The 25,223-nt window shown below is 39.0% G+C and overlaps 1 protein-coding gene across 1 annotated transcript; it reads right to left on the reverse strand.

The window, feature by feature from the left end:
• Positions 1-794: 794 nt before the first annotated feature.
• Positions 795-24,168, reverse strand: pah (phenylalanine hydroxylase; the record flags this gene model as incomplete). The annotated part of the gene is made up of 13 exons (XM_080887599.1): positions 795-967; positions 2,191-2,306; positions 2,388-2,521; positions 2,889-2,984; positions 3,813-3,869; positions 4,056-4,125; positions 4,239-4,374; positions 4,756-4,952; positions 6,283-6,350; positions 6,745-6,833; positions 8,943-9,126; positions 22,957-23,079; positions 24,097-24,168. 13 exons carry the CDS (start codon positions 24,166-24,168, stop codon positions 924-926), a joined length of 1,386 nt encoding a protein of 461 aa, XP_080743725.1. The 3' UTR covers positions 795-923.
• Between the last annotated feature and the right edge of the window lie 1,055 nt (positions 24,169-25,223).

Here is a 25,223-nt window from a genome sequence, read left to right on the forward strand (position 1 = left end):
AATGCTTTGCAGTCTGTTAATATGGACAGACCAAAGACTGTATATAAAAGATGGAGAAGTGATAGCCAGAAGCGACCATATTTGGAAGAAAGGTGAAGCGCTAAGAGCTAAACCGATGAACTGTACAGATGCGACTCACGGGCACAGATAGCTGCTAATTAGTGTTAAACAGAATTTTTTAAATGGTTTGGGGAGCACAGCACGTCTCAACATTTAAGGCCCCCATTATACTTTGAGCCTGCTCTGGCGCTAAGTGACAATAGTAGCAAAACTGGAGCATGAAGACTTAATTTTTAGAATGATGATACCATTAATAACACTTTAAAAGGCACAATGAGTGACCCCAGCTAGAAATGAATGAGTAATAAAAAATGCACCCCATCAAGACTTCTGAATACAGAAAGTAAAACTATCCAAAGAGGACAAAATTACTCTTTGCTGGAGCTGGAGTCTATGAAGCCAACCCCAAGTGGGCATTCGTTTTTTCCCCTCACTAGAGGAATATTAGCTGACAGTAGACACAGGAAGTACAGTCAGAGTACAGAGATATTTATTAAAAACTGTCATGCATATACAAAACATTTAATTAATCCAGATTAAATGAAATATAATAACAGAAAGCCTCCTGTCATTTTGAAAAGCATAATAACCTGATTATTGCAGTTAGCTAACAAAGAAATGTTTATTATACAATGCTCTTATTTTGAAAAGCTATTCTTCACGTAACATTAATGAGGTTATAAACTTACTATTCTCCATAAGTAACGGGCCCATGTTTCCTATTACCTGAATTCTAAGAATATGGTCACTATCTGACTTGCGTATGTGTTTTAATACAAAGAAGTTGAATCTCTAAGCATGACGTTTAAAGAAGCCAAGAAGAAATTGTCAGGAGGGTTCTCCAAGTCTGATCTCCTGTCCTGTTACTCCAGCTTCCGCAGGGCTTCGCACAATTTCCCCATCTCACCTGAAACAGAAGAAAATAGAAGAGTCAGAGGAGCAACTACTGCTGTATGTTAATGCTCATCGCATGCTTTCATATTTATGGACTTTATTTATTTATGGCTTTTAATAACATTCACAATATGGTGGAGTATTTTTTTAATTGCACACATGAGCTGTTTAAAGAGTCATCCCACCATACTGTGTGGCACGTTGCCTACTTTTACACACTGAAGCTATAACACTAACTTAGTGTGTAAAAACACCACAGAGCTGGTGATTTTACTTCCTGAGGACCCTCAAAAAGAACATCTCTCAAAGACCATTAATGTCCTTCTACCACAGCTCCACAGAGGTCATATTAACATATTGTTTCTATGTTTCTGCTGCAACATCCACACAGTCCTATAATTCACTGGATGCCCCCTCCTATGTCTGAAAGATCAGGCAGTTCCTGCTGCCTCAAAGAGGTTAATAATATCACAATGGATCGATCACCATGGTCAGCTAGTGTTTGGCTGTTACCGTCAGGCTGACAGTACAGAACAAATAAAATGAAGACAAACTGACTGAAAAACAGTTTCTATCCCAGAGCTGTACAAGCAATAAATGCTGTAATATCGGAGAAAGATTACTTTTTATCTTTTACTTATTGTTATGTCTAATATATTTTCATATACTTTATTGTTTTTATATAGTGTTTTTATATAGTGTTCAAATTGCACCTAATTACCACTGTACACGTGAAAATAAATACATCTTTATATAAACATCTAAACATCTAACTATAAACATTCTATTTTATTCTATTGTAGGACGGAGGAGACGAGGAGGTAAAAACTGGAGGTGAGAAAAGCCTGTGTCATTTGGGTTGTTTCTCTTGTATTTTGACGGTTTACTCCCAGGTCTTGTTTTGGTTCCACTTCCTGCCCATTTCATTGTGTTGATTATTTTCACCTGTGTCTCACACTGCATGCATTTCCATGATTAGTCCTTTGAGTGTATACATCCAGGTCTGTGGGCCTTTGGCTGATTGTATGGTTGTGTTCAGGTCTAGACAAACACGTACAAACTTTTGGAGTTTGCACGTGCTTTTTGGAGTTTGGGGTCACTGTACATAACAAATCCACACTGTGCTTGGTGTTTAAATTTAAGGCACTCAAAGTCAAACATTCATTCACGTTCAGACATCTATTATTTGATATTTCCAGACGACTAGTCATAAGTAATTTGACCAAAGCTGCTTACTGTTGATGCTGTCAGCCAGGTTCCTGAGCTGCTGGGTGTTGTCCAGCACTTCGATGCTCTGGGTGTAGGGGTTGTAGCGCACTGAGAAAGGCTTGGGGATCGTGCCTGCAAATTTCCTGCAGAGAGAGATGTGAATGATTAAAGACTCGCATGCATTGTAAATTTTAGAACAACTAAAAAACTAAAAATTGTCCTACCTGACTTTCTCTTTGGCATCTTCAAAGCTCTCTGCCACAAAGTAAACCGGCTGGTACTCTGTGATAGGGTACTTCTGGACACTCGTCTTCTCGGGGTCGAAAGGCATAAGTTTGGGCTTTTCTGTTAGAGAGTACTGAAAGAAAATTTTTTTTTTCTTTTCACTGCTTTATTTTCTCAATGAGCATCTCTATTCCTGTCTGTAAACAGGAAGTGCGGCACGATTTAAGACTCTGCTGACTCTGCTGACTTGAGTGGACATCCTCTGCTGACAGCAGCTAATGACCTCGAAGTCTTTGCCCCCACCTGAGTGCTTACCCACTGAACCACTTTACCACCGCCCTGCTGAGCAACTCCCCCAGTGACACATTAAACCTGAACCCGAGTGGACCACTAACCCACTGCCTGCTGTTGTGCAATAAGGCAAATGTGTTATAAAAATAATGTACAGAAAGCAAAATGTTTGTGGAGGTGCTTCATCGCTGTACTCGGCTTCCTCTTACCCCCAGCTCTCCAAATGAAGACAGCAAGCCGGCTCCGTAAGCTTTGATCTCAGAGCCCTGCTTACAGAGGCCAAACTCCACGGTGAACCAGTACACCTGAGGGACACACACCTGGGTCATGAAATGTGACTTGCAGTAAAAAAAAAAAAAGGAAAGGAAGCTTTGGGTTTCAGAGGAAATCTGAGGAAAAAATATCTTATTTTAAACAAGATGATGACATAAAAATTGCATTTTTATACTATGTAAAGTAAGTTTTTATTTATTTTTTATTATTCTCTTAATATTTCTCCACTCTTTTTTATTCCTTTTTATATTTACTTATGTAAGACAAAAATATAAATTGTCATTAAGATTCTTGAGGTTTGCTTCTGATATACACAATCTCAAATAAACTCTAGGATTTAGATCACATTTTATCTCTTGTTTTACTCAGAGTATTTAAAAATAGGAATATTAAATACAGATATAATATTAATAATGAACTTTTAAAAAAAATTATTCATGATTTTGGAGGTACTGAAAGAGTTGCAATAAATGTGTTTAGCAGCATATATGTCTTGATATTTCTAGACATATATATACATATATGTACTACTTTATCAACAGAAAGCCTTAATACTAATTCAAGCTCGTCTTGACCAATTTCTGCATTAAGATACAATAACTGTTTTTTCCATGTCATAACAAGGTAAACACGTGTCATGGACAAAATGCACTTCTTATATTTACAATCCAAAGGCTCTATAAAGCAAAGAGGACTGTAATTAATGTTATTAATTAAACCTGTGTTTATCCTGCAGCGACATGTCAGAATAGCCTGTTAGATTAAGAAACAGGTTATTTAATGTGGTCTAGATTGATCCAATCTTTTGTAATTAGAGGCTCTTATCTATTACCGCTGTTTGCCTTGTACACAGTACTCACGGTAGCAAGTTTCTCAATGTACTCATCCGGCGCTCCGAGAGATGCAAGGCCAATTTCCTGTGTGGGATCAAAGCACATGGGTTAAGAGGAGCTGCTCACGCTGTCAGACAAGGCCAGGATAAACTGGTGAAACTGAGATTTGTCATCTTTTTGCCTCAGCACAGGAATTCATATCACTCTTGGTCTAATCTGAATAATAGAAAAGGGAAAAAGTAAAGTGTTAATTCTCCTCTTTAATATTACCTGTGAGAACTGCGCAAAGCTTGGATCAGCAAACAGAGGAACGTGTCCCAGGAGCTCGTGGCAGATATCCCTGGATTAGAAACACAATTTGCTCTTTAATTTAGAAATCTTTACTTCCTTGTAATAAGGAAGATTTTACTTCACCTGTAATTTTTTATTAGCTTTATACACTGAGACACTCACGGCTCAGGTGTGTACGTGGGCTTGGAGCTGTGGCGAATGTACTGCGTGGAATGGAAGACGCGGAACGCGAGTCCAGCCAGGAAGTCACGGGACGAGAGCAGGCCGGCTACGGGGCGAAGCCGGAAACCTGTGCATGCTGCAGGAGAGTGGTGGGGAGATGAAAGAGATGAGACAGTGAGCGTTTTGTTGAGTTGAATAAGAGCATGCATTGATAGGAAGGGAGGAAGAGGAAGTGGGGGTCTGTACAGCCAAATGAACTGAATGATGACTCATGCATTGGGTTTCATGGACTGTGTGATGTTGCGTGACTCATAACAGAAAGAGATTGTCTATTTCTATCAATCATTAGAAGAGAATTTACATATTATAGCAGCTTTGTTGCCATCTATAGGCAGTAATTAGCAGCTTTTTAATAGTGTGCATTTATAAATTATATTATTAAACATAGTCTTTCAAATGTCTGCATTTTAACCTCGGAGTGATAAAAAACAAGTGTTTTTTTTAGGTGTGGAGTTACACTGCAGGAAGCGGGAGACGTCCTCGAGCTGTGGGATGTTGTCTGGCCTGTAGCCGCAGTATTTCTCCAACAGGGGGAAGACGCGGTTGTGTTCACGGCAGGCGTGAGTCGGGTACAGAGTCTTCAGCTCCCTGAACACCGTGCCCCAGGTGGCCTTCTCCTCCTCTGTGTACTCCACCCTGGGAATGGACTGTCCACTGGAACAGCAGTCACAACAGAAGTTATGTTTCCCTGATAAACACTAACATCACCACACTGTGTTTACCTTAAATTTTTCTAGATTTAAATCGAATCAGTTTTTCTGTGGATGTTTCCCCAAGTCTCCCTGAACCCAACAAACCTTTGAGCCACAGCTCATTATTCCTGTTTTCTAACCTGAAAAATATCAGTTTTATTTTACTTGCTGCTCCTGTAAGTCTCACTCAGCAACTAACGACCCAGCTAAAACCATGTTTTAGACATTTTATCGGTTATATGTGAACATTACTAAAAAATAAATTGATGGCTTTTGAGCGTCTACATCAACGGCAATAAAAATTTCACCATGGCTGTAGTTTTATATGTAGAGTTTTTCTAATGTCTGATGTGGAGGATTTTTAGTGGTAGCATCAAAAAATAAATGTGGTAATTTTTTCTACATAAAAAATAATTTAAAATATGATATAGTGGTAATATATCATATATAAATATCATATATTATATATTATATAAATAATTATATAGTATTTTTTAATGAAATAAATAAATATAGAATTCTTTATGTAATTGCTGTGTCACGGCAGAAAAGACAATAAAAACAGCCCATAGAAAGGCTTGAATTAATTAGTAGAACCCGTACAAAAATAAAAATTAGAATTAAATAAAAATAATAAATAATTATATGATATAATGAGCATTTAGAAATTTTGAAAAAATATAATATGATACTATTAATAATCTATTATATAACAAAAAATTGAAATATTGCAATTCCTTTAGGAAATATTGCAATAATTTAATTTGTAACAGCTTTCTCATAAATAATTTATCACTGAATAAATATATCAATGTCAATTTAACTTACATAGCACATTTCAGTACATGTAGACTCAATGTCCTTACCACAAAAGTGGAAAACTCTGCAGGTCTACAACATATTAAGTCAATAAAATCAACAAAACAAAACCTCACAAAGAAAGACTGAATTTTGTGAAGAAAAGGACAAAAAAATATTTTTAGTTTATATTTTTTGTTGGTTTTTTTTCCCTTTTACTTCACCTGTGTTTTTGTTTTGGACTTCGATACTCTCTCTATACCCTAAAGCTACAGTATAACTTAAATTTTTTTTTAAATTATCTACACAGTAAACTCTTTTTTAAAAACATATTGGTTTATTCCAATGAGAAAGTTCACTTCATCATTTGTCTGCAGCATTTGACCAACATGTGAATAAGACTTCCTGATTAGGTGATCCTTTAAACCCACTATTACTCAAACTCAGCCCATAACGTCTCTATGAGCATAAATATATTAAGTAGGAGTAGTTACTGTCTGTAGTTGTAGGCGATGTCTGCGAACTCCTTCCTGCGAGCTCTGTATACTGGATCTGTGAAGCCCTGACAACATACACACACACACAAATAAAAGCCATGTTAGATCTCATGATTGCAGCAGAGCTAAATCAAAGGTGGAAATCCTTTGGGAAGGCCAAACTCACATACATATTCAAATGAAGCCTTTGTAGAGTGTTTTTCAGCTTATGATGAATGCATTCTCCTTTAATGTCAGTGGCAAAAGGGAGCAATTATCTATAATTACAGGGGCTCAATTAAAGCACTGACATCAATTTGTGTGTGTAGATAGTTTCCATTAGAATGGATGGCGGAGTGCGGCCTTGTCATCTCCGCTGCTTTTCATAAGCAAGCGCGTGGGCGTGAGTGGACGTGAGTGGACGTGCATTCACGTGCACACGCAGAGGCAGGATGTGGCGGTGGATGAGTCGGTCCTTACCGGGTGATCGGCGTCCAGCTCGGAACCATAACTCAGGATCTGGTTGGCAAAACGGTCCAAGTCCTGGATATCATTGGGGAACCATGGCACTAGAGGATAACAGCAGTCATTAAGTACTTATAATTTATGTTTTAAGTCAACATTGGATCAAACAGACCAGTCGTGCAGTGTCTGAAGGGGATATTCAGTGTAAGGTAAAGGGTTAAAGGTCATCTCTGTGCCCTTTTATTGTCATATTATGCAGAGATAAGTCAAGTGGCCAAGCTATTTCAACAACTACAATAACCAAGTGGGGTCATATTAATACAGGAATACTTTTTTAATGACTGTATTTGTGTTTATTATACCCACTACGCTCAAAGGAGTCAACCAACATATCTGCGCCACACTTTGTGCGTTGAGTGTCTGCTTCAGAGATTCTGCAGAAAATCTGATCCCAAGATTATTTATTTATTTTAAAACAACTTGTTTATTTTATTGTTTCTTATTGTATCTTTCTTCTTTGACTATTATGGCACTTAATGCTCATATTTATTTTACTTTTTGTGTACAGCGCTTTGTGGCTGTCTGTAAAAAGCGCTTAATAAAAAACTTTCATTTAAGGAAATGATCATCAGTTGAAGCCTGAATATTTTTTTATTCCTGACTTATATAAATGGCTGCAGTTCACATTAATATTGATGATTGTTACACAGTCTTGTGTGCGTTTTGCCTGCAAAATTTGTTTCAGTGCTGTGGCATTTTGACACTCAACAGAGCTGTACACGAGGGGGGCATCTGCTTATTCATATGGATTTATGACACTCAAAAAACAGTGAGGCACAATCATTAATCTGCATTTGGGCAGTGTGGTCCAGCCTGAGGCCCCTGCAGGCTGTCTCCAAAACTGGCCATAAATATCCTCCTTGTCCACTTGACCCTGACCAGTACGCCACAGAGTCTATGCTGAGGTCAGAGGGGGATCCATGGTGGCCCTGTCTGTCTCAGCCTGCCGTGACCTTGGCATGTTCTCTGTCCTTGGGTTAGTCTGGGGCGGAGACACTAAACTCTTCTGTTCCTGCCGGGCCTGTTGGTCCTCAGTAGCTAAACTAATGTCATTCTGGAAACAACTAATAAAAGGGGCAGTGGGCCATCATTCTCATGGGCGACACTGGCTGTCCATTACTAAGTCTGGTGTAGCTCAACACCCAGCACCAGGCCCGGTTGATAAATGGATCATTTCAGCTGTAGTGGTGTCAGCTTTTTAGATTTATTCATTTTTTTAACCACAGCTGTTTCTGGTTCTCAGAGAATATACCCTAAATTTCCCTCTATTACCAAAATCTTTAATCTACATCGCACAATATTACCACTACTACTTCTATTATTACGGGATAGGTTGTTGCTGCTGTCTTTTCATTTATGTGTTGAATTCAAATATACTGCTATGAAGGTTGGTACAGATATCAGGGGTCCCCAGAGGATACGCCCATATTTTCCTTTTTTATCAGAATCAGCTCAAAGGTATGTATATGTAGTGAAACGTATTTACATCTCTTGGGTGGCTTAACATGAAGCACGGTAATGACATTTCCCCAGAGGATGATCACTGGTGTCTATCGCAATGAAATTTGGTACAGACATCAAGGTTCCCCAGAGGCTCGACAAAGCATCTACATCGAGGTTTACTGTGTTTTGTACTAAAATATCAACTATTTAATGTCAACTCGATGGTCTGCTACATAATCTAGTACATCTGGTTCCAGAGTATACCCTGACCAGGGTATACTCTTAAAAACTTAAAAATTACATAGATGAAGAAAAAGGCTCTTTGACAAAAAGCATTTATGATCCCCAGAAGATAATCCCCATTGTGCTACATTTTTTGTTATTTTGCAATGAATGACCTTGTTTAATATCAAATGGCTTGTAATTAATTATTTGCAGGTATTCATGTGCCTCTTGTAATCATTTTGGAGACCTAGTGCCATCCTTTGGCTAAAAATAAAAGCGACTCAGATTTTGATTTATAAGTCTAAAACTTCATTGCATTGCTTGTTTAGCACTTAAAGGCTGAAATGACTGGCATATTAAACACGAGAATATATCTGTAAGTTGACATTCACATGCAACATATATTCACATTTAATAATTTCATCATGTTGCTGATTGAAGGTGCTCTTGTTCAGTGGACATCCTCATACAACTTACTCACTAACCTGTGTCCTTCTCTTTGCTGCGTGTTAGCTCGTGCACATGGCCGCTGATTTGTGTGCGCAGGCAGTCAATGACCTCATCCAGGGCCCGAGAGCAGGAGGAGTCTACGCTGATGAAGAACTCATACTGCTCATTGTTCATGCGCGATGGACGGGACTCGATGTGTGTCAGGTTAATGCCTTTCTCCTGCAAAAAGAAAGATGTTGGCATGCGGGTGTCAGCTGTTTATGTCTTTATGTTTACGCTCATCCACGCATGTATTTTGTATACGGAAATGTTAAATTTGTTTGAGAGGGATTTCTAATAAAAAACAAGGTGGAAAATTGTCCCGCAGCACTGCCTTTGTGCTATCACTAGAGGGTGGTGTGCTGTTAGTAAACTACTAGAGTGCACTCTATCAGACTTTGTGAAGACCACAGGTCAGCTGGCTGGAACTCGCTGAGCCAGACACTGGATGCATTCTCTTAGTAAAGACGTGTGGGACATGTTGTAATAGTTAGTACACAACTGTGGAACCCTTGGGAAGTTTCCAGAGTTTTATGGTTGAAATTCAAGAACTGTACTTGATCTTAACATGCAAAATAGTTCTGGCTTGTATGTGAATGAATTTTATATGGTAATTTTCACCTAAATGAGCTTTTGTTTTTGTGCACGTTTATGTAACTTTTTGGAGGGAGTGTGTTATTTGTTTGGTCCGCTATAGGCTGCAGAGGAGGGCGTAGGCAACCCAACATCACGTTTTCTCCCATCTGGATCCTATTCAGCTTTTTTTTACGGGTCATGTGGTTCTGCATCCCCCCCCAAAGAGTCACTACAGACACGACCAAAGATGAGACCACGATGGCATTTTTTGAATTTCATTTGTTTGAAGAGATTTAAAACTGTGTTTTTCAATTAAAAACCCAATATTACTGTATATTATTACTTAAATTTTTGTTAATAAATTAAAAAAATGTGATACATCAAATCATTCGTGAGGCCACCACAGAAAATATGATATGTATATGTAGCTGACAGATTTAGTTTCTGATTTTTAATTAGTTTGGGATTGAGAACTGTGTCCCTGTCATCATAATTAATCTGTCCATGACTACAAAGAGAAATAATTCAATGTGCGTGCCACTGGCAGCCTGGTCCAGCTTAACATAACCATTCCAAGTCCTGAAGCGAATATAGTGCAGCGGCAAATCTGCCACATTTCTGTACCCCTCCCTTCACTGTGACGCCGGTGACAATAACCCCAGCTGAGGTCAAGGTCAGTTGGTAGCATGACTCGTCACAAGAAAGCCATGCCGCTGTGTCACATGTGCGCTGAAACCCGGGTGGATAAGCTGTCCGGCAGTTTTTATGAGCGGCTCTCTGAATGAACACGTGATGGTTGTCCAAGCTGTGTGGCTAAACGTTAGCACATGGCTCAGTCGTTTTCAATATATCAGTAAAAAAAACACACACACACACACACACAACAGGAGAGAAAAATGAAGTCCTGGAGCACAAACTCTTGAAGCTTTGTTTTTTACAGCATCATTTACTTTAAAGCATGTGAGCGGACTCAGCATGTGTTACATCACAGCTGGGCAAGAATGGGGTCTGTTGATAGTTTGGGGGTTGTTTGGCGTGTTTTACTGAAACGTTAAGGGCAGTGGGAGGATGAGGGGTGGAGCAGGGGGAGGATCGGCAGAGTGGGAGCTCATAGGCTCAAAGGGGATCCTGATGTTTACAGCTGCATTTGAGACAAGCATTTGGCACATACTTGGTATTGATCAGAGTCAACACAGCCACATCTCCACCCACAAAAATGTGGAAAATTAAATTAAACAAAGAAAACATTTTCTTCACAAAAATGCTTTTCATGAACTGAAAACATAATTTTCATGGCTGGTTTTATATGTTATGATAGTGTTTTAATACAAAATGTATTTAAAAAAAATTAAAACTTGATACTTGAAAGAAGGTCAGATTTAAAGATTAAACAATGAAGGTGCTGCCAGTCGCTATTTACCACGAGCACGTAGTCACCTACGCAGAGGCAATTTAGATCGATATGAGAAGAAACAACAACACAATGACACACTGATGTTGTTGGGATTTGAAGGATTAAGCAATAACAGGTTGTGTAATAACACATCAAACTGATTTTCCTTGGTAAATGTGCAAAAGTACGACAAACCATTAAGTACCATTGTATGCACAGATTCCACAACATAGACTGTTTATCAAATTAATGTGTTAAAACAAATCTACAACAGGACAGTATCTGAAACAGATGTCCTGTATACAGGACCTGAGAGATCCACCTGGTCTTTCAGTTGATCATTTAATGTTCACTGAAGCCTCATCAGAAATGGTCACAGTGGAAGGGTGACCGTCAAGAAGACCTTCTTAAGGAAGAGAAACTGGGAAAAAAGGGTGAGGTATTCAATATTAAACAAAACCTGGTCTAAAAATCACTGGCAACAGGTCTGATGGAGAAATTTTGGGTTCAAATTGTGTCATAATGCAAACTGTAGTTATTATGAAAGAGAACACCAGGAGAGAGGTCCAACAATGAGTGTCTACAGCCATCTGTAAAACACGGTGGAGGCTCAGTCATGGTTTGGGGCTAGATTTCAAGCCTTGGTGGTGGAGATCCTGTCAAAACTGTAAATGTGATTATGAAGAAATATAGAAATATACAATCAGATTTTCAACTCTCATCCATTCAAGATCCATTCATTTTTCAGCGTGACAATGATCCCAAAAATGTCAATGCTGTAAAACCAAACCTGGACAGAAAAACACAATGGAGCACTATCAGTGATTTAGAGCAGTGTGAGCTCATCTAAAGGCAACCAACATCCAAATAAGAGCTTTGAATGTCCTTCAAGAAGCCTGGAGAACTATCCCTGAAGACTACGTAAAGACTTTACCTAAGAGATTTCAGGTGGTTTGAAGAATAAAGATCGTCATAAAAAATTTAAGCTCATTATATTTCCATACATGTTTCAAGAAACTGCTCTACCGTTTTCCCATTTTCCTAACAAAACATAAAGAAGAATTTATAGATAAAAACAGCTGTTAGTCATCAGCATAGTATGTTGTAAACTACTTTACTTTCACATAGGTACAGCACAGCAATCAGTTTGCAGCGTGTAAGAATGGAGAATTTTCTAGCAGCATTTGCCTGGTTCTTTATCACTACCCCCAGCTGAGATCAATGATGCACCTGCCATGTTTGCAAACCACTGATATACAAACATGTGAGATAAGCTCTGTTTGTTTAGTTTCCTCCTTTAAAGAGTCAGAAAAAGCCAGGAGCATGAAAACTACACCGCAAAGCGCTTAGCCTATTTGTACATTTCTTTCCCCTCGCCAAAAGCCATATTGTATTTAAATGACATGACTAGTATAAATTATGTACTAAAGTGGAACATTCCCAGGATTTACTTTTTAGTGTCTCCTCATGTGGCTTGTTTTGTTTAATGTTAATCATTAACTTATCGTAACATAACTGCTTTGTCATGAACCATTTTTTTTAAAGGAGCAGGTTGACAAATTGTCTCCCCCCAGAGTCAGTGTTAGCAACTTAGCGATATATTTATATATTTAGCGAGTTTTCAGACCCCCTTAGCGACTTTTTTTCTAAAAATCGACTAGCAAATCTGGCGACTTTTTCTGGTGTTATTGGAGACTTATTTATGACGACTTTTTGACGTGAAAGCGCATATCGCTTTTACTCTCAACAAGCAACGGGTGCTGCCGTGGGCACCTCGCCCGTTCCACAGTGCTCACGGGTGGAGGATAGTCCTCCCCCAGCTGCTATCAGGGTAGAAGATGTTCACACCTATGCGTCCAAAGTGCAAATGAATCGCGCATGAGCGAAGCCGCTGCTCCCACACTGACTGTAACGCAGTCAGTTCTTCTTTTACTCTTATGCTGTTTTGTGGATCACAAGGTTTAAAACTTACGGAAAACACACACACAAAGTAACTCCACCAGAGTGCCTATTTCGGGTCACTTTTGCCGGTCCAAGCCCGGGTAAAGGAGCAGGGTTGGAATTGTGACATTAAAAAAAGCACAAAAATTGCTAAAAGAAATTTAATTTGTAGTTCTAAGTAAACTAAATGATTTTAGGACGTTTTTTTTATTCACTTTATGTCTCTTCCACGATGTTATTCCTCTCTCCAACAATGTAGGTTACAATCACATTAGCATGACCAATTATGCAAATTAGGCGATGACATCATTTAGCCACTTCTAGCGACTTTTAGGACAGCCAATAGCGATTTTCAATACTGAGGAGTTGGCAACACGGCCCAGAGTTAAGTAAGATGTGCACATTTGTAGTGCTCGTGGTTTTATATTCTTATGATCCTGTTTGTTTGATGAGTATATCCTTCTGCCTTGCTTCACATATTTACTGCTGCTTGGCTAGCTTTAGTCATGCTAGCATCAGCACGGGTAGAAACAGATACACATCAGAGACATCACATGTAGCTTGTGTTTATGTTCAGAGTGACACCTGATTTAAAAGCAGGCAGCAAAGCACTGAGCAGCATATCAGTCAGCACAGAAAACAAATGCCATAAATGTCATCAATTAGGCTGGAATAGTTTGTTTCTAGTGGCTTCTATCAGAGGTGTGGACTCGAGTCACATGACTTGGACTCGAGTCAGACTCGAGTCATTAATTTTATGACTTTAGACTTGACTTGAAAAAATGTTGTAAGACTTGTGACTTGACTTAGACTTTTACACCAATGACCTGGGACTTGAATTGGACTTGAACCGGTTTACTTGAAAAGACTTGATATTTCACCCCAAATATAAAATGTAACATGCATATAGAGATTGAAAATGTGATGTCATTCTGGGGTAGAACCACAAAGGATTCTGGGAACTCGTGGCAAGAGGTACTAGCGCACGCAGGCTTTTAATTGAAATCAGTTATACAGCGATAAAAAGAAACACAAAAAATGGCAAGAAGCTGTTGTATTATTAACTGCTATAGCCGGTCACATGACAGCCACGGGAAGCCGACGGGTAAAGAAATCGGTTGTTATCGGATTACGTCGTTGAAGAGAAATTGTTCGAGCCATGTTTCCGAAGTAACAAAGAGGCGACGGATGGCCTGGATCGCAGCCATTCAAAGACCAAATATAACGTCCCAGAACACTCCAGCTCACATGTTAGTCTGCTCCAAGCATTTCCACAAAGGTCAGTCTTCTGTTGTAGTTAATGCGTCATTTTCATAACATAATTGGTGATATAGGTTACAAGCAAGTCTGACGCTGAACAGAAATTGTCGCGCTATGCTCCTTTGTTTATTGTGCATAAATAGTGAATTGTCCTGACACAATATTGTGTTTCGCTTCTGTTATTATGGTACATTGACAAAAACATACTTTTATTCACAGGATAAAACAGTTGTTTTGTATCACTAATTGCCCAGTACGATTACAGCATACAGTATTATTGTCACTGCTACATTTCTGTAACGCGTACCAGAAATTATTTCCACTACTAATTAATTACCGTTGAGCTCAAAGGTTATATTAATAAACGGTTAAGGAATGTGTATTTATGATGACGATTTGTGAGACTGGTAAACTTATGATACGTACGATGGTCTTTCGTTCTACACGGTGCATTTCAAGGTCCTGCACCCATCCGTCGGTAAACTGTACCTGGGCATGTTGCAGTGACCTGAAGTTACTAAACTTCATGAGTGTATGCACTCACTCCAAGAACCGTATGATTATAAATATGCATATAAATATGCTACGATGAGATAGCTGACTTCATCTAACTAGCAAATGTTGTCCAGGCTACGTTGGTGATGCAGTTTTTTTTAATGTGTATGATATTTTTGTCATGCGATTTTAAAGCCGGTCCTACAAGCGCATCCAAGAATAACATGCAGCTTATCTCAGAACTGTCGGTGAAAATTATTCTTGGAGCTAGGTTTAATTGAGCTGCATTTTAAAGAGGTGCAATTTCACAATTTGTGTATATTTTCCAAGTTCACTATTTTGTCATGTGTTGAGAAAAACACAGATTTAAAAATTACATGGTCTAATATTTACATTTAGCATAACTGCAACATTCTTTTTTCGTTTTTTTTTTAAAGACTCGAAAGGACTTGAAATTCAAAATTTCAGACTTGTGACTTTACTTGGACTTTTACACCAGTGACTTGAGACTCGACTCTGACTTGCCTGACATTACTTGAGACTTGACTTGAGACTTGAGGATAAAGACTTGAGACTTACTTGAGACTTGCAAAACAATGACTTGGTCCCACCTCTGCTGGTTAGAGTTGCATGGATCGCAGATTTATCCGTTTTTTGTGAATATAAGCTGCTGACTGGTGAGCAGAATTTTCAGCTTGGTACGTTAGTGTTCATCAGTTAATCATAAAACATATTTAGTGCTTATAACAAATATATTATGCTAAATAAAGACAGATTTTTCCACAATGTATATGATAGTAAGAGTTAGTAAACCTCTATTAAAGTCTCCCTCTGCAGTCTGTTGTTTCTTAGATTCAGCATTGAAACTGAATTTAAAACAAAACATAGATGACATTCTGTCGCCTCATCAACCACCAAGATCTCACTGCCTACAGACATTCAGTAACTCTCATTGGATAATGTTAATAAATATCTTTCACTAAATATGAACGTTTTCTACCTGTCCTTGTTTAAATTATGAAAGAAGTTATTATGCCTGAGAATCTCTAGAATGTCGAATACTTTCCACTAAACAGTTGTCTTCTACTTTGGTTAGTTTTTTTAACAACCATTTAAAAAACATATTTTGCTTTTGTTTTATTTTTTACTGCAATTCCTGTAGAGTAGCTTTTATAGTGTTAATTCAGTATGTGCTACAAAATAAAAGCCTTTCCTTTACATTAGGTTTGTGGGCATTTTATTTTGAATTGTTCCAATCATGGCACTTCAAAGGAACAGCGCATCACAGGAACAGCCTGTGATGTCACAGTGCACATTCTACTGGAAAACCCTATAAATAGGGGAGACGTTCAACCAACTTTAGTGGATCTCGGATGGCAGAAACACAAAGCAACCTGGTTGTTAAAACAAAGACAAGGCGGACGCAGAGAAACGCAGACGCACACGCTGACGCATCTACAATGGCAGAAGCAAAAATAGAAATGGTCATCACACCAAAACCTGAGGTTGATAAAGCCGCACAACCAAATACTAAAAAGTCTCCTGTGGCACAACCACCAAAGGAAACGGTTGTGAAACCAAAGAAACAAAAAAAGCAAAAACAGAAAAGAGTGGCTGAAGAACCAAGAAGACCAATTACTCGGGCATATGCCCGGGCTCTTCTTGAAGCTCAAAACAGCACGGGTGATGGAGCAAACCCGAAAAATGAAGAAATGCAAAGAAACACTGGAGCCACTCCTGAAAAAGAAAAGGCTGAATCCCTCCCCATTTCAAATGCAAAGGAGGACATGGAGAGAGAGAGAAATGGGAAGAACCCCAGCAGACCAAACCCTGTGCCTAATGGAGGGACTTGGCAATATCAACCCATTCCCACATTTAGACCCCCGTTTAATCCCTGGCACGAGATTGCTGCTCTCAGACACCAACTGGAAGCCTCCCAATACCATCAGAACGACCTTTACTGTAAAATGGTAGGTGCAAACAAGAGGGCCTCTTATCACCAGTTTCAGGTGAACAAACTTCGTGAAGAAATTCACGAGAACGAGCGAAATCACGAGGAAACGATCAAAGGCCTCATAGAGCAGCTGGAAGAGGCTTCTAGTAATAAGACCTATGACATCAGTGAGACAGACACTCTCGCAAGTGACAATGAAGCTATGGTCATATTGGATGAGGTGATTGCTACCCTGCAGGACCAAATCAGCCACCCTACCACAGAGCAGTGTGTGGAGTCTGCCACTCCAACCACAGAGGCTTCACACACTGACTCTGTAGGACTGAAGTCCTCTAAGGAGGCTGAATTTGAGCTCAAATGTAGGATTCAGCAAGAGCAGATTGAGATGCTCCAGAAACAGCTCCTAGCAGCTCAAAATCAGCTTGAAGAGCAGGCCGTTAAACATAGGCAGGAGCAGGAGACACTCAACCTGGAAATCAGTGACCTGAAATCCCAGCTCTGCCCCAACAAGGCCCTTCATGATTTGAAGCTAGAGTCTCTGGAGCGAGAGCTGAAAGGGGCCAAAGCTTCCTCACTTAAAATCCCACAGCAGCACAAAGAACAAAATTCCACTGCTGCAAATGAAATGCACAAATTTGAGCTTCCGAAAGAAAACGAGACTGGACAACAGGAGAAGATGGAAAAAGAGGACTCACTGCCATCCACTGCAAGGTCTCTGCAGGAGCCTCAGAAAGAAAAAGACACCACAGAACAACAGAAGATAGAAAAAGAAGAGTCAGCTGCATTTTCTGTACAGGAATCTTTGCAAAGTCTACAAGACAAACAGAAAATGCTCAATGTCAAGGTGGCTGAACTCAAGACTGAAGTCAAGAGCCTGCCAGAGATTCCGCCAAGTAAGAAGAAGAACAAGAAGAAGCGGAACTGTGCGCGTCCCCAATTTCACATAATTGGTGTCAACATCAAGTCCTAAAAATCATATTTATATACAACTAAATTGTCAGTGAACATTTGAACCCCTCTCGGTCAAGACAGAAGGCCACCCCTTCCTGAGCCCGGTTCTGTCAGAGGTTTCTCCCTATTAAGAGGGAGTTTTTCCTCTCCACTGTCGCCAAGTGCTTGCTCATAGGGGATTTGGGGGCTTTTTTTTTAACACCAACCACTGAAAAGTTCACTGACATCAAATTTAAGACTCAGCAAATATGGAAATGGATCATTCGTCATCAAGTGAGGAATCATCCATTTAAAACATGTTTGCTGAGTCATACTTAGTTGTATATAAATATGATTTCTGTCACACTAAGGCCAATCACAGACTAATTTGGACAATTGGTAAAAAATAAATAAATTGAAAAAATTGAAAAAAAGTACGGTAGTTGTGTCATTGTTTCGTGTAGATTTCAAATAACATGCCATTTTATGTCAACATATTTCTGTTACATTTGTAGTGCTCGTGGTTTTATATTCTTATGATCCTGTTTGTTTGATGAGTATATCCTTCTGCCTTGCTTCACATATTTACTGCTGCTTGGCTAGCTTTAGTCATGCTAGCATCAGCACGGGTAGAAACAGATACACATCAGAGATATCACATGTAGCTTGTGTTTATGTTCAGAGTGACACCTGATTTAAAAGCAGGCAGCAAAGCACTGAGCAGCATATCAGTCAGCACAGAAAACAAATGCCATAAATGTCATCAATTAGGCTGGAATAGTTTGTTTCTAGTGGCTTCTATCAGAGGTGTGGACTCGAGTCACATGACTTGGACTCGAGTCAGACTCGAGTCATTAATTTTATGACTTTAGACTTGACTTGAAAAAATGTTGTAAGACTTGTGACTTGACTTAGACTTTTACACCAATGACCTGGGACTTGAATTGGACTTGAACCGGTTTACTTGAAAAGACTTGATATTTCACCCCAAATATAAAATGTAACATGCATATAGAGATTGAAAATGTGATGTCATTCTGGGGTAGAACCACAAAGGATTCTGGGAACTCGTGGCAAGAGGTACTAGCGCACGCAGGCTTTTAATTGAAATCAGTTATACAGCGATAAAAAGAAACACAAAAAATGGCAAGAAGCTGTTGTATTATTAACTGCAATAGCCGGTCACATGACAGCCACGGGAAGCCGACGGGTAAAGAAATCGGTTGTTATCGGATTACGTCGTTGAAGAGAAATTGTTCGAGCCATGTTTCCGAAGTAACAAAGACGCGACGGATGGCCTGGATCGCAGCCATTCAAAGACCAAATATAACGTCCCAGAACACTCCAGCTCACATGTTAGTCTGCTCCAAGCATTTCCACAAAGGTCAGTCTTCTGTTGTAGTTAATGCGTCATTTTCATAACATAATTGGTGATATAGGTTACAAGCAAGTCTGACGCTGAACAGAAATTGTCGCGCTATGCTCCTTTGTTTATTGTGCATAAATAGTGAATTGTCCTGACACAATATTGTGTTTCGCTTCTGTTATTATGGTACATTGACAAAAACATACTTTTATTCACAGGATAAAACAGTTGTTTTGTATCACTAATTGCCCAGTACGATTACAGCATACAGTATTATTGTCACTGCTACATTTCTGTAACGCGTACCAGAAATTATTTCCACTACTAATTAATTACCGTTGAGCTCAAAGGTTATATTAATAAACGGTTAAGGAATGTGTATTTATGACGACGATTTGTGAGACTGGTAAACTTATGATACGTACGATGGTCTTTCGTTCTACACGGTGCATTTCAAGGTCCTGCACCCATCCGTCGGTAAACTGTACCTGGGCTTGTTGCAGTGACCTGAAGTTACTAAACTTCATGAGTGTGTGCACTCACTCCAAGAACCGTATGATTATAAATATGCATATAAATATGCTACGATGAGATAGCTGACTTCATCTAACTAGCAAATGTTGTCCAGGCTACGTTGGTGATGCAGTTTTTTTTAATGTGTATGATATTTTTGTCATGCGATTTTAAAGCCGGTCCTACAAGCGCATCCAAGAATAACATGCAGCTTATCTCAGAACTGTCGGTGAAAATTATTCTTGGAGCTAGGTTTAATTGAGCTGCATTTTAAAGAGGTGCAATTTCACAATTTGTGTATATTTTCCAAGTTCACTATTTTGTCATGTGTTGAGAAAAACACAGATTTAAAAATTACATGGTCTAATATTTACATTTAGCATAACTGCAACATTCTTTTTTCGTTTTTTTTTAAAGACTCGAAAGGACTTGAAATTCAAAATTTCAGACTTGTGACTTTACTTGGACTTTTACACCAGTGACTTGAGACTCGACTCTGACTTGCCTGACATTACTTGAGACTTGACTTGAGGATAAAGACTTGAGACTTACTTGAGACTTGCAAAACAATGACTTGGTCCCACCTTTGGTAGCTTGAATAAAGCGATATCAATTCATTAGATCCTGAATCGACTTTTAAATATAACTGTGTTTTGCCAGAAACGGCAGATTCTCAGATTAAAGCTCACAAAACCATTTAAACAACAACCAAACAGCAAATGAGAGCAGGTACACGGATTCCACACAAAGACGTAATCACAGAACTCAGAATCAACTTTGTCTTTCTCGGCTTTCTCACCCGACGGCCTGTAGACGGACACGCTATCGGAGCTTAGCGATTCTGATGCGTCCAGTCTGCGCTGTGATTACGTCTTTTTGCGTTGATTCTGAGCTGTAGGTTTTGTCTCTCTCCAACCAAAATTCACAGAGCCAGCAGCAAAAGAAGCAGCAAACTGCGCTTCACATTTGATCAATGTGGTCATGAATTTTGCTGTTTGCTTCCACGACTATTAAAATCACACTTCATGCACAGCTAGCTCTCTCTCTCTCTATACTCTCTATACTCTCTCACTCTGTACTTCAAGAACAGTTTCCCGTCTCCAATCTCTGTTTTCTGTATTATTCATTCGCTTATTACCCACCAGTCTACCGTTGTTTACAGCGCTGTCGGCTGCTGTCTTTTTCTTTTCTTTTTTTCACTTAAATGACCTCGGACAAGAAAGCCTATTTTTTCTGTTGTTCAATACTGAAGAAATTTAAACTTTATATGCAGAACATTGTAGAATATTTTTAAGGTTATCTGCTATAAAAAGCCAGACCAGGAAAATCTCATTCATGTTTTTCTGTGTTTTATTCTCACTTACTTTCACACAAAGGCATCTGCTGTGATGTTCACAATTCTGATGTAGTCAGTACTGATAAATGATCAGAATTATAATATTTCTGACTGTCTGAGGCTAAGTTGAATCGAATCGGGACTTTGAAAACCGGAATCGAATGGATTATAGAAATCAGTGATGATACCCAGCCCTAGTGAGCAGCCTAGGCACGACAGACGTGGATGTAGCTGTAATAGGAAAATAACTATTGCTAACTTTTCTGTTAAGTTAAGGCCTGATCCTTCTGAAATTCATAGCCAGTGCTCTGACACGGTGTCATCAATCTTTGAATGCTGAAAAAGCACAGTGTATCCAGAAAAACACATTTATATTATATAAATTATTATAAAATTTGTGTACGCCTAACTTTTGTGCCGTATGCCCATGGCAAAAAGTTAGTCTAGAGCCCTGCAAGGTAGCTTATTGCAGGATTAGTTTACCTGTCACTTAGCTTACATTCTTACAAAGAGTAGAAATTGAATCATATAGATTAAATATATCAGACATAGAATTTTAATGTGGTGAAATTGTAGGTATTACTAGCATGACTTTGTTCGATTAAGCTAAACTGATTACTCTAATGCTAAAATAAGCTAACTAAATAGTGAATGTAGTTTAGCTAAGCATTAGCTTAGCTGTTGCATGAGTTAGCATTTTACAAGGTAGCTTAGCTCCCCCCACTTTGCATTGTACTTTCCTATATAATAAATCTTAGCTTAAAAATAAAACTTAAAAATTTAACAAATATAATATAGAAATGTGAATTTATTTCAATCAGTGTCATTATTAGTTTGTTTCAGTTAGACCAGCCAAATTGTTTCTACTTAACACAAACTAGCTACTGGATGTACCTTAGCTTACCATATATTTAGCTGTTTACAAAACCTTGAATCAGGAGACACCCATTTGATGGTAAAATGTTGCTTAGAGAGATTGGGGGTGTTCCTGTGTGGGCTGCATCCAGGGTGTGTTCCTGTTAGTCTAACAAGGTAAGTAGCTTATGGTTATAGCTTAGCTTAGACTTAGCTTAGCCAGCTCACAGCCACAAAGAGTGGAATCAAGTAATATAGATTAAACAAATAGTATAAATTCTTAGTGAGATCAGAACTATTGTATTATATTATATACTATTATATTATCTTAGCTTCTCACAAAAACTTTGAATTAAGGTGCTATAGAAAATACAAATGAAATATAAAATGCTAATTAGTAAGATTAAAGCACACATTGAAGCTTAGCTTCTTAGAAACACTGGTGACACAGATGAAACAAATAAGATATAAATGTGAGATATAAAAACCAGAAATGAGGAATATGGATATATAGATGGATGGAATGTTATTTAGTTATAGCTGCTGCTTGAAGCGTTTTATTTATATCTAGTCCAGTCAGAACCGCTCTTCGGAACCTAACCAGCAACCAGTGGCTGGCTATAGCTCTTCATTTAATGGTCCCCTATGAATCTAATTTTCTGCAAGAAAGCCAAGAGGCACAATGTTCAAAGTACTGACAATGCTAAACACATTTTAATATTTTTCAGCACGGTGGCATGGTGGTTAGCACTGTTGCCGCACAGCAAGAAGGTCCTGAGTTCAATTACACCATCAGGCCGGGGTCTTTCTGTGTGGATTTTGCATGTTCTCCCCGTGTTTGCGTGGGTTCTCTCCGGGTACTCCGGCTTCCTCCCACCGTCCAAAGACATGCAGCTTGTGGGGATAGGTTAATTGATTAATCCAAATTGTCACTAGGTGTGAATGTGCGAGTGAATGTGAGTGTGAATGGTTGTCTGTCCCTGTGTGTTAGCCCTGCGACAGACTGGCGACCTGTCCAGGGTGTACCCTGCCTTTCGCCCTATGACAGCTGGGATAGGCTCCAGCGCCCCCCCGCGACCCTGAAAAGGATAAGCGGAAGCGAATGGATGGATGGATGGAATATTTTTTTAAAATAAATTATTCTTCTTGAATGCATTTCACAATAGTCAGACACTGTCATAAATAAAGATTAATATACCGAACCATTCACACATTAATTTAACAACCTATGGTTTATTACTGGAAGAGCTGCTTGTAATTTTGCTTTCCATGACTAAATGAACAAGTTAGAAATCCTAATGATATTGAAAGGTACATGAATATCATTAGCATTCAGTTTGTCACTGAACCCCATTAGGACCCAGGGCTGTCCACTGATATAAAAAGTTTACCTCAAACAGCCTCAGGGCTTTGGCTAAAGCTCCGACCTCTTCTTTTAAGGAGAAGATGCAGGAGATCACCTCTGACTTATTGTTGGTCTCCTCCTCCAGGTACATGGAGCCCCTTCTCTTCTGCTGAGAGACGTATTTAAGATAAATATACAGATTTTATATAAAAATACAACATGGATGAAGTCGTGCATACAGTGTTGTTAATGCAAAGCTATTACAAAAATGCAACAGATTCACTTTTAGTGCGGGGATGTGAATCATGAATTTAAAAATTGTTAGAATAGTGTTTGGCTCTCCTTTTGTCTGCCTGCCATATGCTGTTAGAGAGCATGTTATGTAGTTTAAAGCCATCCAGGGCAGCGCGTAAAGTTCAAAGCTTCACACTCAGCCATATTCAAAGAGGGTTTCAGATAAACACAAACAAAAACCCAACACATCCCCTCATTTCTTCTACAGATGTTTTACAGATGAGTAAATACAGATGAAGAAATAACAACCTAGTTAATTATTTATTAAACTGAACATGTCCCATGCTTTTTTAAAAGGAACCCACATAAAATTAAGCTTTTAAAGGACAGTTTTGACTGCAAGAGTTCAACAGGTGACTGAATTTCTACATCTTTTGTATGGCTTTTATTCAGGCTCCAGTTAAAGATTTCTAATATGTTGCTTATGAAATCTGATGTCAGTTAAATAAATGGATACACAGAGCTCAAACTGATATTAAAGATATTAACTTCGTGGTCCATCTGGCAAAAAGTTACCTGTAGCTTTAATTATTTGATTATAAAAAAGAACTTAAAGGGTGCTTTTGTCATTCAGAAACAAAAACAGAAGCCTGCAGAGTAGGGACATTTCTTGCATTTGTTTAGCACTCTGACTTTTTCCATTATCGTCAGCTGTTTTTCACCTCTATTCACTGTAATTCTCTGCTTTGTTTGCTCTTGTACCCCGAATTTTCTAGCTCTGCCCAGCCATACTGTTGTTTTAATAAAAACGCACTGGTTTGAATCGCTATTTAAGGCTGTTTGTTTTGCATAACCTCCACAAAAAGAACACAAATAAACAGACAAAATTGAATGTAGTGCTAAAAGAAAGAAAACACAAATGGCTTTTAAGTCAGCTATAAGTCAGATTTACCCCTGGGACTTGGTCCCCTGTTTCTGCTTCTGGGCTGTAGTTTCCATTAACCCTCTTGTATGCAGCGTCCATCCTCTCCGTCCTCCAGGTAGGAAGTGTGTAGTTGTGTGTATGCTAATGCTGGGCTGAGATCTCGGGAAAGCTCCTCTGTGAGCGCTCCTTTAAAAACCATTCCTGGTTAACACCGGTCCACGTGACACCACACCCCCTCTGCATCGATATGTCATGGGATGGTTGTTGTGAAACAGAACTAAAGTGGCACATCTGGTTCTTGTTGTGTGCCTGTGGGCAGAGTTTGCTGGATTTTGTGCAGCAACTTTGTCAGTTTCTGCGCAGCCTGGTCGTTTTGAGAACAGGTAGAAATAACCAGTGAAAAACTTGTTTTTATCCATTTAGACACATTATGTAATCATAGTTATGTTAAAGGGAAAAATGGTGCTGATATAATTTTCAAGGCATGGTGTGAATGTCTTAATCGGGCCGTTCCCAAACCTCCACACTTAAGATATAATTCTGAATATAATCTTTTAGAAGAAATATCTGTACAAACACGACTGTGTAAGGCAGGGGTGCCCAATCCCGGTCCTCGAGAGCTACCGTCCTGCAGCTTTTAGATGCATCCTTGTTCCCACACACCTGAATCAAATGAATGGCTTGTTATCAGGCATTTGCCAAACATGATGGCATGCTGAAGAGATCAAACCATTTGATTCAGCTGTGTTGGAGTAGGGATGCATCTAAAAGCTGCAGGATAGTAGCTCTCGAGGACCGGGATTGGGCACCCCTGGTGTAAGGTGTAATTTGTGTAACTGCACAGTGCAAACACTGAGGATGTGACCTGCAGTGGAAACTAACCTCATGACTGATAAGGGATTAGTGCTCCTGCCATATGGCACTGTATGAACTAATAACTAGGATAAAAACTGGTTGTCCCACCCTTGGCAACTTGAATTGTAATCAATCGTTTATGATAACTGGCTATAAATCTTTCATATCGTTGTGGAGGAATTTTGATCCACTCTTCTTTTCAGAATTGTGGTAACTCAGCCACACTGGATGGTTTTCAAGCATGAATGGGCTGTTTAAGATCCCAATTTTCATTCCAATGTGATAGAAACTCAGACTTT

This window comes from Rhamphochromis sp. 'chilingali' (genome assembly GCF_963969265.1).
Source record: "Rhamphochromis sp. 'chilingali' genome assembly, chromosome: 7".
NCBI classification, from domain to species: domain Eukaryota; kingdom Metazoa; phylum Chordata; class Actinopteri; order Cichliformes; family Cichlidae; genus Rhamphochromis; species Rhamphochromis sp. 'chilingali'.